Raw genomic sequence first — 12,754 nt, 5'->3', positions numbered from 1 at the left:
AGTGCACGTAACGACCGTGAAAGCCCATGGGATCTTCTCATGTGCATTCTGCAATGGTGTAGTTGATTACAACCCAAAGTTGCCATTAAAAAGGTTTTGGTTTTGTTTTTATTTCTATTTTTTATTTTATTCTTGCCAAAACTGCAATACTGGGAGATGGGGAAAGCTCCTTCCAAAAGAAACTCCCAACAACTTGCAACCATGTGGAAATGGCAGAAACTTTGTGATGTGAGCTGACAAAAGCACTGACATTTTGCTTTTAGGGTTACAATTCCAAATTCAGCTCATTCTGCTCCTGCTCTTTACGTCCAGACTACAGAATTCATGTATAGTTATGCCAAGCGTACTGTCTAAATAAAACACAGGGAGAGCTCTGGGGCTCTACTGTAATTGTCCACTTTTTTTTTTTTTTTTTTTTTTTTGGTTGGGTAGCCACACCATTAACTCCCTTTTATGCATTTCACTGGTATTTGTGTAAATGAACCATAGGCTTGAAATAAATTTTTAATCTAGATTGTCTTTCTCAATGGCTGGAAAAATGTGTCCTCTCCTTACAAAGTACACTGAAAAATTGTATGGGTCTATAGGAAGGTATTGATTTTGCACTTCTTTTCCATTTCAGTCACCATCACACTAAAATTCAGCCTCTGACTACTACCCAGGATTAGAAATACATGTCACCCTCTTTTGTAATGAAAGCATAGCAAATCAAAGTCCTGATTTAAACTTTGTTACATGTCAGGGCTCATCAAATCTCTATTGCCACAAAGAGGATGATGCAGAGTATACTTTGCTTCTTCAAAAGCAGATCAGAATTAGAGCTGAATCTCAGTTTTCATGTCAGAGGCAGTGACAAGGAAAGCAGTACTCATCCACTTGCACATGCTCCTTTTTCTTCCTGTCTGTCTCCAGTTCCTACCACTAGTTAGCACAATGGGAAGGTTACAGCCTTGGCACCATAAAAAGGGTCAGGGAGTGTGAAGTGGGCTGCAGATTCCTTAAAAACTGCATTCCTAAAGGAGAAACTTTTCTGTCTGGAGGGTTGTCAGAAAGAAGGCAATCCAGACAACTCCACTGCTGATCATAACAAAACACACAGGGCTCAATTTCGGCTCTTGGTCTGCATGCTGCACAGGCTGCTGTTCACACAAGGGAATGTAGCCTCTCAACCAACACTGGCTTTTCTCCTTTGGGTGACAAGTGTCTCTAAGCACAGGTACAGTCCGGTATTCTCCTTAGATCCCAGGGTTTGCTTCTGATGCCACAATTTCTTCTCTGATTATAACTGGCAATTTATAAGACCGGCATATGCCAAGGAGGTGACATCCAAGGGCTTATGATGAGAAAAACTAATGACCAAGGTGGAAGGAAATATATATGCAGAACCAGCTTTGGGGAATTTAAATGTTAAACCCACTTTATTGTTTTGGGTTTGTGTCCATTTCTAAAGTGTTTATGCTGTGTTTAGTAAGAAATATTGTACAGCTATGTTGTAAGCTATGCTTTGTTCTAAGTGTGTTTTTATAGAAACAGATGATTTTTTTAAGTTTGCTGATTTTCTTGTGCTGATTGTTCTTTTATTTTGATGGATTTTGCATGATAAAATTTCAGTATTTGGGAAAATGTGAGAGATTAATCATTATGACTTTCAGATCAAATGTAGCAAGGGGAAAAGTTCATGTTTAAATGGATTGTCTTGTATTATATGTCTGTGTTCATATTCCCCCTGTTTTTATCGATGTACTGCACATATCTGACCTCCAAATTTGCCTGATAGAGTTTTTTTGGGTTTTTTTTGGTTGTTTTTTTTTTGTTTTTCTTTTGCCAGTCTAGCACTTCTGACTTCCCAGTTTTGTTTAAAAATCTATTTGGAATAAGACCCTGACTAATTACTTACAATAAGCTTTTCCAATTGGATCTACTTAACCTACATGTACCTGATTCAATTTTCTTGCCATCAGTAGAAACTCTCCCTCAGTCAGGCACAGCTCTATGTAAAGCATAATCTTAGAAGCCTATTTGTTGTGTTTTTCATCATTTAATCAACGAAATGACGCCGGTCTGAGCTGTGCTTCTGCTCTGTTATCAGTGTGGTGGTGTGCTGAGTTGCTTCTACCGCACGCAGCGGTATCCACACCTTTCCTCCATCTATTGCCTGCATGGTGGAGGTCTTGAGCCGTTTGCTTTATAAACTAGAGGGAAGGGAATTGTTAAACCAATCCCCAAAAGGACTTTACACTTTTCACTTGGAATTTGAAATAATTCACCTCACAATACGTCGGGCAAACCTTTCCCGTTAGTAAGACGGAGCGCGGCCGCATCAATGAGTACGACTCATTGACAGTGAGCGCCCACGTCGTGGGAACAAAGCGCGTCTCCGTTCAGGCGCTCTCGCCAATGTCAAAATCTGAACAAAACCAAACCAAACCGAAAAAGCCCAACAACAAACCTGACCGATGCGAGTTTTAAAGGATGGCTATTAGGAGGATAGAAGTTTTAAAGGACAGTAACAGCCCGAGGGGCAGCAGGTAATGGGGTCAGATACGTGCAGTCGGCCGCCCCTCAGGCAGGGCTGCCCCGCTGGGTCAGGCGGCGGGGTGGGGGGGCGGCCTTCCCTCGTGCCCAGCTCGACTTTTATTGTCTCTCTGTCCGTGTTTTGCCGTGGTTTTTTTGTTCATTTTATTTCTTTCTGTGTTTTTTTCCCCCCTCCCTTCTCTGTGTGTGTGTCTGTGGCCCGCAGGTCCCCCCCTGCCCTGTTCGTCCGCCTCCTCCACCCCCCGCTCGCAGTCCCCCTCCCCTCTCCCCTCGCCGCCGGCCAATGAGGGCCCGGGGCGGTCGCTGGGCGACGGCGCGGCCCGGGCGGCCGCGGGCTCGGACTCTGAGGAAGAGTTTGTCCCTCAGTCATTCTTAGTTCAAAGTGGCTCTGGAAACCTCTGTGCCGCCGCCAACGGTGAGTGACTTTCTCGCTCTCTCTTTCTTTCTCTCTCTCTCTCTCTGCTGTTTTTATGCCCTTCTTGACAGCCGTGCGCGGGGATGTAGGATGGTTGGGAGAGCGGGTGTGCGCTTTGGGTTGGTTTGGGGGTTTTATTTAAAAAGTTACAAGTTGCCTGGCAAAGGTTGGCAGCTTTGGGCAGGTCCGTGCTGGGTGCCTGCGCGCTGCGCGGTGGCGGCGGTGCGGGACGCTCAACCCCGTTTGGTACCCGGGCAGCGCTCACAGACTTGGCGTGACTTGAAGGCTGGAGCCCGCTCCCTTTTGCGGGGCTGGAATCTGGGGTGGTTTGGATTTTTTTTTTTTTTTTTTTAATTGACTCCTGGCTGGAAGATTGGCCAAAGAGCTTTCCCCTTCTCTGTGAGGGCGGCAAGATGCAGCCTGGGGGCTGGCGGGGCCAGAACTTGAGAGGAACCTGTTACCCAAGGGCAGCGTGGATGGGAAAGGGGATGACGAACACGAAGAGTTCCTGTGATAGTTGGCAGTGGCATCAGCACCATCCCAGAGGAGGGTGTCTGTGTCCAGTCTCCCTCCGAGGCGCTGAGATATGCTCTCAGGGGAAGTACTTGAGGAACAGCAGCAGAACCACATCCTATTGGGATGCTGTGAGACTCTCCCATGGGTTGATGAGGGTGCTCAGCACCACCGGATGGTCCATGATGCTTAAGCAAATTACAAGGAGAGGAACGAAATTCACAGTTCTCTGTTGCAAAGACAGTGAGTCATAAATGGAGAGGTAACGCTCATTGGCAAAGAAATGTGAAATTTCATCAAGGGTAGTGTAACCTGACGAAGTGCAGATTACAGCAGTGGAATAGCAGTGGCCACTCAGGCCGCTGCCATCCGGCTTGAGCGATAATTGCTCACAGGTCTGATTTATGATGAAGGAGAAGGCATTCAAAGATATCTTGAAAGAGAGGAAGAAAGGTGAGAGAGAGGTTTACTGCAGCTGGCAACAGCTTAACTGCGTTTATGTTAAGCTTCTAAGAAGGTTCCCTAGTATGCTGTTATCTTCAAGTAAGGAGAGAAAGTTTGACATTTAATTTGTCCACCCTCTCCCTTTCCCAGCTTCCCTCTTCTTTTGTTGCATTTGTTATGGTAAAAACAAACTTTCCTTTCAAGGTTTTTCAAAGGAGAAGGTTATCTCCTCTGAATTGTCATCCTAAGGAGAGTAGGGGGAAATACAGTGTTGTATTCATTCAGGAAACTGATTAAAATTCATATCCTCTGTTCAGCTTCCCCCTTCCCCTCCCACCCTATAACACACACACATCTGACCGCTTCCAGTCATAGAACATGGAAATCTGAAATAATGTCAGTTACCCTCTTGTTGGAAATAAAACCAAACTCACACTCCACCTCATGTTTTCCACATCATAATGTATATGTATGTACTTTCTCTTTGCTCATTGAGGAAATACATGTGTACACATACAAGCACACCCTCCAGGTAAAAAGAGGGAAGAAAGAGCAAGAGAGATTAAAAAACCTAATCTCTTCTTTTACTAATTAGCTGAAAACCAAAAAGAGCCTTGTTCAAAGTCCACAGTGGGTTGACCACATTATTGTATTATCAATGTGCTAGTAAGTTAGTTAGACTTCAGGCTTTTAAGCAGCCTGCTTATTTATCCCCCCCTTTTTTTTTTTTTTCCTTTCAGTGCTTTTTGCATCAGCTTGTAGACATACTACATTCCCTGAGGCCTTCTTTGTGTGCAGGATTCAGTAGGCTGGTAATAAATATGTCCCACACAAAGACAAGGCATCTGGGGTCTCATTTGCCTGCTTATTCTAGTTGTTCAGTAATCAGAAGAGCAGGTAATGGCAGGACATTGGTGACCTGTTAGGATTAGCTCAGCGTCACTCTGCTATCAAGAGGAAAACAAAGGTGACTTACTTTGCCACCTATCAGCCCATAATCTAAAAGTTCACGTGAATGACAAGCACAGACCATACAAGCCCATCATGCCTAAAACCCAGAGACTCTTCTGACCTCTGTAAATGGATTTAATTGCTTTCGTTCTTTAATGTTCTGTTTCTGTGAGGCTTAGTCAGCTTAAATTTTAAATGACAAAGGCAGGTCTTTATGTTCCTTAAATGGTGAAAATTAGTAAAAGCTTATTTTGGTTAGGACTAAGTTTAATACAGTTAGAGCACTCGTTCTCGGAGAATAGTAGCTGTCTCAACAGCAGGACAGCCTGAGAATGCTGTTCAAAGGATTTGTGTTGCACTTTTTAATTGATTGTGGCTAGGTTTTCCTACCACAGCTGTGTAAACTCAGCCTTAGAGAAGTCTATCCAAAGTAAGTAACACCCAGGGAGCAGCACCGCTGTTACAAATCCCCATGCAAATTGCAAATATAATGCACATGGAACTTAAGAAACATGCTACTTTTGTAATATAAAGTAGGCTATTCTGTATCTAAGTTCCTTTCATTCCAGAAGGGTAATATTGTCCATGATATTATTTTTACACTTCCAGAAAAATGGCCACATAAACTTTCAAATGCAGGCTGACACCAGCTAATATGTATATAAATGCATGGGCCATGGGCATCTTTTAGGGCTTTAAGTTTTGTGATAGATGCATTATAAACTATGGTTTGATTTTCTTTATTTCTGAGTAATTTAGAACATTGAAAGTCCAAATTTTTATTGTACCTATAATATCAGCAGGCACATGATTTTAAGGAAAAACAGATTTTTCAGACTTGGACCTTTTAATTTTTTCTTTTTATATATGTCAAGTGCAGAAGGCTTTTTATTTACCTAAAATTACCCAAAGTAACTAAGGTGTGAATGTCTCCATTTTATAGAATCCTAGAATGCTTTGGATTGACAAGGCTTTTAATCATCACCTTGTTCCAGCCCTGTCCCTGCCATAGGCAGGGATACCTTCTTCCAGGCCGGGTTGCTCAGAGCCCCATCCAGCCTTGCCTTGAGCACTGCCAGGGATGGGGCAGCCACAGCTTCACTGGGTAACCTGATTCAGTGCAATCACTGTCATAATAAATAATTCCTTCCTTATATGAAATTTGAATCTGTTCTCTTTCAGTTAAAAACCATTTTCCCTTGTCCTATGAGTACAAGCACTTGTAAAAAGTCTCTCTCCATCTTCCTTATAATCCCCATTTTAGCATCAAAAGGTCACATGCCTTCCCTTCTGCAGAATAAACAGCCCTATCTGGAACATCTCAGGATGTTTCTATTCAGAAACCTTAAAATTCCCTGATTTTAGGATTTCAGTACTATTTGAAAAGTTGGCTGACTGGTGAAATCTTGGTGGACATTAAGAAACACTAATTAGCTTTTCAGGTTTCTTATTATAGTGGTGTGTATGTGTGTATCCATAGGACTTAGGAGAAGCCAGAACTGTCTGAAGGCATGCAATCTTTAATCTGGTTATACTAAGAAACTTAACAACTGCTGTGCTGGATGCAGTCCCTGACAAGGGTATAGGAGAAGAAGCATGAACAAGTGGGGCTGTTGGGAGGATCTTGGCCAGCTGAGAAAGGTTGAGCACTACCCAAGGAGGGCTGTGGATGTGGGTGGTTAGCTCAGGAGTGGCACCTTTCTTCCATTTGAACCAGTAAATGACATGAAAAATACATGTAAAGAATGAAGCGTCTGTAGGGAATGATGTTCAGGAGGAGCACATCAGCCTGACCATTGCTGCCCATGTCCTTTCAGCATCCACAGCTGTGGCACTGGAGACATTAGCAGGTAGGGAATGATGTAGGGAATGAGAGTTCCCGTCTCCGAGGTAGGGAAGTGGCTGTTGTACAGAGTGACAAAGAACGGATTTGGAAAGATACATGAAATCTGTGGAAAGCTGACATCCAAGTTCCAACACTGGTTGTGTTGCCTCATAGTCAAAGCCAAAATGTGTGACATCTTCCAGATCCTCCATCAGTGAGCAGGCGTTCCTTGAAAAGTGTGCTTTTGTCATTTGGTGGGGTCTGCTGTGTTTCTCTTTAGCTGATTGTATCAGGCAGACAAGGCTGGATAGAGTCACTTGAAGCGGCCTCTGCACATGGGAGCCACAAAATCCCAAATCATCTCTGGTTTGGGGCATTTTAGTATTTTCAAATATTAACACAATTTTTGAGACCAGAGCATGGAATTTATTAAATTCTAACAGAAGTAAAGCAATACCAGAAAATTGAAAGAATATCTGAAACTGACTCTCTGGTCCTAGAAATTACTTTACTTTGGTGACACTGGAGGTAACATCTATTAAAGTCTCTCTGGGAAATATCTAATACAGTTTGGAATCTTATCACCCACCTCTGAGTATATGTACCCCAGTTTCTTTGGTTTCTCCCTCAAATACACCTGTATTATAAAAACTTGTCACCACTGCTTAACCAGTTTTGCCCCTTTTCTACACTAAGGGTATTTTTCACAGAAGAAGCAGCAGTGGAGGGTCACAATGCCAGTCACCCAAAGTGACATTGCTGCTGGAGAGAGAGGGAGAGGGGAAAGGCAGGCGTGATTCTCAGTATTACTACAGTTTGAATTCCAAGAGGAGGGTTAAAAGTTGCATAAAGCATGGATGATACAGCCCTTACCTCAGCACAGGTTACCTTGGCTGTGGACAAGGAGGGATATCCATGTTGAGTACATATATAAATATTCTAAGGTTAGATCCTGGGAGACATGTGCAATTTCTCTATGATCCATGATTTTGGTGGAAAATAGACCACATCAGGATCAGTTTGCCCCCAGCAGCCGCACCATGCTTCTTCTGCACAGTGGGATCTGCATGAATGAGCTGCTTGACCAACAAAATCCATGGTCACGTAGTTAATGAAGGTTCTTGTATTGTTTTTGCCACTTTCTCTTGTTTGGAGTGCTGGACAATTTGAAGCAGTAAATCCCCCAAAGATTTTTCATTTTCATTTCTGTCTAAATCTGGGCCTCCTGATTTGTAACCTATTTTCTTTAAAGTTTTTTTTTTTTTTAAGCTTTAAAAAGCAGCCTTGAGCTGTTAAATACAATCACTGTTTGTAATTTACCTCCCTTTCCTATCCTTCAGTTAGAACTTCCCACTATTTATTCAATGGTTTGCCCTAGATTTGAGAAGATAAATCCTTCATAAAAAGGCTGCTGGGGACTCCTATAGCCTTATCTTTTTTGTCAAATAGTTCAATTTTATATAAATGGTGCATTTCTCTCAATTTACAGTAACTGACCAGATCATGTGCCACTGCTACTGCTAATGGCTGGATTTCCTCAGGATCTAGAGGGAAGTCATCTTCTTGAAACACAGAGCACTTTCTGCTGAAAGTTTTTAATCAGTCTGTGAGTGCTCAGTGTTTATTTCTTTTGTGCCCATGGTGTGGTTGGTGCTGCAGAGTCTGCCCCACAACGACAGCTGTTCTCAGACTTGTTCTGCAGCCCGGTGTGACCAGGTGACAGGCTGAATGCAGCATCAGCCTGCTCTGCATCAGGCAGCGCTTCTCTGATCTTTGGGTCCAAATTCAGACACAGCAGCTGTCCTGTAGGAGTCCTGCTCAAGCACAGGGTTAGGTGTTTACAGCACCAGGACTGAAAGTACAGAGAGATCAAACTGCAGCAGGGAGGCCAAAAGACTCTGAATATTAAAGAATTCTGAAGAAGGAATAGTATCATGTGAGGCATCTTAGAAGTGGAGGATTTTCAGGAATCTGACTGAGGAGAGCAAAAGAACCTTTGATAATGTAATACGAATAATTGATATTTTTTTCATCTAGAAACTAACAATAAATTCCAATTAAATTCAGTTTTCTTTTATGGAAGGCTTTCATTTTTCTTTCCAAAAAAGCTTGTGAACAGAGGATCTATTCTCTTGCGGTGTTTTGTCCTAGCACAGTGCTTTCTATTGCTTCTTTTTTACTACTCAAGCAAGTGTGTTAAGTAAGAATAGCAATTAATCTCTGCATCCTTTATCAGAGATTTGCAGAGTCCATTAGCAGTCAGTGTTACTCATAATGGTAATTCATAATTACAGAAGGGAAACAGGAATTGGAAGATATAGCCAATCAATTTCCAAGTGTCTTTTAAAAAGTTTTAAATATTCTTTGTTATTGCATTTCCTATTAAAACTTTTTTTAACATCATCACCCTCCTCCCCCTCCTCTTCTTCCCAACACTACAGAAATTTAGTAAAAACATCCTAAGGAGAGGAAAGGTTTAAACAATGTTTAGTTTAGCAGTACTTTTAAAAATATTCTTTAGTAAAATTGTATTTGTTTAAAACAGCAGAGATGATTAGATGAGGCGCTTCAAAAAAAGCATTTTGAGAATCAGTTTTACATAATTTTAAAATTAATTTATCCTCTAATTTAGGAACGTGCTTTGAATTCAGCCTGAGAAACTATAACCTTAATTCCTCTCTTTTAATTTTAGGCAGAAAACTAAACAAGAAACTTATTAACCATAAGCTTTCAATTTAGATAGAGACATTTCAAGCCACCAGGGTTTGAGTCATCCTGAGGAGATTTCTCTTTTTGCACTCATTGTGGCTAGAGGTGTGTCTTACTATGGGTCCCCAGAAGCCTGAGGGGTTAGTGTGGAGATGACCATTTTGGCTTGATTTTCACAGTTGATGTCTACTCAAACTCACTGAAACCTTCCAAAAATTCACTTATGTATTTGAAAATTTGTCTTCACATCATTCCTCTGAATTTATCTCTGGCGTAAAGATGACAACAAGGTTGAGGTTCTGAGTTCCCAGGCATCAGCTATTGCCTTTTAGACCCTGAAGATCAAGTAAGAAGCTGTTAACTGGCCGCTGTGAGGAGGATCAGATAATGAATTATTCCTGTTCTTATTCAGTGAGCAGTGGAGCCATCCTGTTGAGTTTTTGTTCCTCCTGTTTCACTCTTCCTTCTAGGAGGAAAGATCAGAGAGATGTCAGTGTGTCAGCTGCAGATCTTTCGGAGGACATGAGGCTCTAGAAGTGCCCACTTACATTGCTGTCTCTTAAACTCTTGCTTCATGAATTCACTTTGCATCCTGAGAATATTTGTTTAACCTGGCAATTGTTTGGCTTCAGGATGAGCCAAAGGTGAGAAGCAAATCATTTGCTATAGGACTAGATTCTTATCACTGGTATCAGTGGGAGGCATTTGGATTAGATTCCTAGCATAGCCAGGGGCAAATCCTGACCCAGCTCAAATCCTTTTGGCGCAAACAGAGGGACCCTTGGTCAGAAGAGAATAGTATGAATACACAGAGAAGCAGTTTGGGGGCTTTTGGCAGCAGGGTTTTTTGCTAGGAATAAATATCTCAGAAAGAATAAAGCAAAGTTATGATTGTCACGTTCAGTGAAGGGCAGCAATGAAACAAGTCACCTTTCCAGGCCAAGGAACACACTGAATCAGTTAAAGCAGATTTATAGCTTTTTAGCTGTGATAAAGCCGTATCAGTGTGTATATGAATTTACATAGGAGTAGGAGGTTTTTTTTCCTTTCTTTTAATGCAAGCCACATTGGAAAGTGTGCACAAAGGAGCCCCACTCCAGGGAAAGACAACTGGAACAAATTATATGCATTCAGACTTGTTAAATGGAATTGGCAGCAGAAATATTCCTGGTAACCTGAGATTACGGCGGCATTGGTATAGTTAAGGTTATGTCAGCATTTCCATTAGAAACCCCTACTTTCAGGGGTTTATATCTGCAAAAAAAAAAAAAAATCACTGTGGGTCAAAACTTGTCAAGCTGTGCAAGGTCTCATCTGAGATGGATTTTTTTACCTTTTTACCAAATTGGGGAGAAAAAACTTTGAAGAGTCAAGCTACAAGAGCACAAACAAAAATAGCAGTGTTCTGGCTTTGATCCTTTTTGACGTTAAAAAACACCACTTCTTTCTTTATAGTGTAGCTATCAAATGTACAACAAAATCTTGCTCTGAAGAAGGAATTAATCATTACACTATTAAAGGAAATGAAACATTAATTTATGGCCCATTAGATGCTTTTACACTGCAGGACTGCCAGTGTTTTGGTCTACCTCACGTTATGCCGAGAGATTTGTGACTAACATGAAACAAAGCCCCCAAAGCAGTAGATTCTGTGTGGAAAAAATGCTTTCAGGGCAGCTTTAGAAGAACAAAACATTGAAGGCAGAGTTGTCCAGGGACTGCAGTGAATACTAGGAATTTAGCCTTCTGATTTCTGCTGCAGGCTTCTCAGATACAAAACTTAAATCTCAGTTTTCTCAGTTGCAAATGAGAGCTATAGCAAACCCTAGGATTCAGTATCCTTCTGAACTGTTTTCTTATTTATATGATATTACTGCAGCTAGACATAGTTTACACTATGGTGAACAAGTAGTCAAGAAGGGACCTGTGGCTCCAAACTTGCAGATGTCAGGTTTCAGAGAGTAAGCTAATCTTTTTTCTAAATATTTTCAGATTTTTCCATGCACAACATTGAACTTTTTGTTTCTGGGTAAGTATCATCTCTGAGCTGAAGCCTCTGAGGCTGAGGGTCTGTATATGTTCTCAGTTCCTGCAGTGCCTTCTACACTTTGAAAAGTCATAACTGATGTTCATCAGAACTTTTTCCACTCTCCAGATAAAAGCTGCTGTGGAAGTGCAGAGTATTATAAAATACAGGAAGGAAGTCTGAAGCTCATGTACTCATGGCTGCGTTGTGTTATTACTATGAAATGGATCTCTCAGTTGGGAATGAGCTCAAACTTTGGGAAGGCTTGTTCCATTAGCTGTTTGCAAGCCATATGTCTCCATTTTTAAATGAGGACCTGGGGGCTTTGAACTTTATTTATAAGCTGAAATTTGCTGGTCACTGTGAACTGGTGATTAATTTGTAAGGGAGAAGATGCCAGAAGTCTCACTCTGACCTGTGTGTTCTTTCAAACGAAACATCCAATAACTGCATAGCCTCAGAAGATGTATCCCCCCCACTTCCTCCTCCATCGTTTCTGTGCTTTGCATTATTCACTGTGTTTATTGTAACACACTATTAATCTCAACCACAGCTTTCAAACCATCATGTGACCCCAACAAATTCTTCAGCTAAAGCAATGATAGGTTTAGGTATTGTGGGTGGAAGCTTTTGAGGTTCTGAGTAAAAGAGAAGGGATCAGGTTAAAAAATATTTGAGTCAGTAATTCAGAGGAAAAAGCGTTTTTTGTGGATCCAGCGTTATTTTTCTGAAAAATGATACTACACATGAGAGGATCATGCAGCTTCTTGGGGTGGGTGTGGGTGTGTGTGTGTGTGTGTGTGTGTGTGTGTGTGTGTGTGTGTGTGTGTGTGTGTGTGTATAAGCCATGGTGTATCCTTTGAAGTTGCTTCCCATGTGTACCTGAGTGCAAAGCAGTAGGGTATTTGCTCAAGGGAGGGCAGTCCTTGACCATGTGTCTTAACAGCGGGACCAAGCCCATAGCGCCCATTCTTGGTAGAAAAGCTGATGTGATGGGCAGCTATGGCACAGAAGGAACCTTTGCTATGAAGAGCTTTGTATGAAAGACTGTCACAGTTCTATTAGAGTGGTTGAGGCTTTGAGGTCCACAAGCCCCAGTGTACACATCCAACATAAAAATTCAGTTTGATGGCAGTTTGGAAAACACCAGAATTTGAAGGGTTGAAAGTTTTGTTTGCATCTGAGTCCTGCCATATGAATTTAGAAAAAAGCCCCCAAGAGAGATAGAATAACTGGCATAGTGCTTTAAATGCATGATTGCCATTAGCTCAGAATCTACAACTGCAAGGTCTATATTTTGTAGAGAGTACTCCAGTAGGAGTCAACACCAGTCAAA

The 12,754-nt window shown here is 41.7% G+C and overlaps 1 protein-coding gene across 19 annotated transcripts in view; it reads left to right on the top strand.

Annotated features, from left to right (window-relative positions):
• The window catches only part of TENM4 (teneurin transmembrane protein 4), a 1,547,018-nt gene that overhangs the window by 1,282,756 nt on the left and 251,508 nt on the right, over window positions 1–12,754 (top strand). For 16 of the 19 annotated variants that reach the window (XM_038158275.1, XM_038158258.1, XM_038158266.1 and 13 more), the window contains one exon: window positions 2,741–2,950. The exons of the other annotated variants lie outside the window; for them this stretch is intronic. In XM_038158275.1, the coding sequence (XP_038014203.1) occupies window positions 2,741–2,950 (210 nt within the window). The remainder of the gene's footprint in view (window positions 1–2,740; window positions 2,951–12,754) is intronic. 19 annotated transcript variants of the gene reach the window in all.

Source organism: Motacilla alba, chromosome 1, assembly GCF_015832195.1.
Source record: "Motacilla alba alba isolate MOTALB_02 chromosome 1, Motacilla_alba_V1.0_pri, whole genome shotgun sequence".
Classification (NCBI taxonomy): domain Eukaryota; kingdom Metazoa; phylum Chordata; class Aves; order Passeriformes; family Motacillidae; genus Motacilla; species Motacilla alba.
This window is presented reverse-complemented; position numbering and strand designations above follow the sequence as displayed.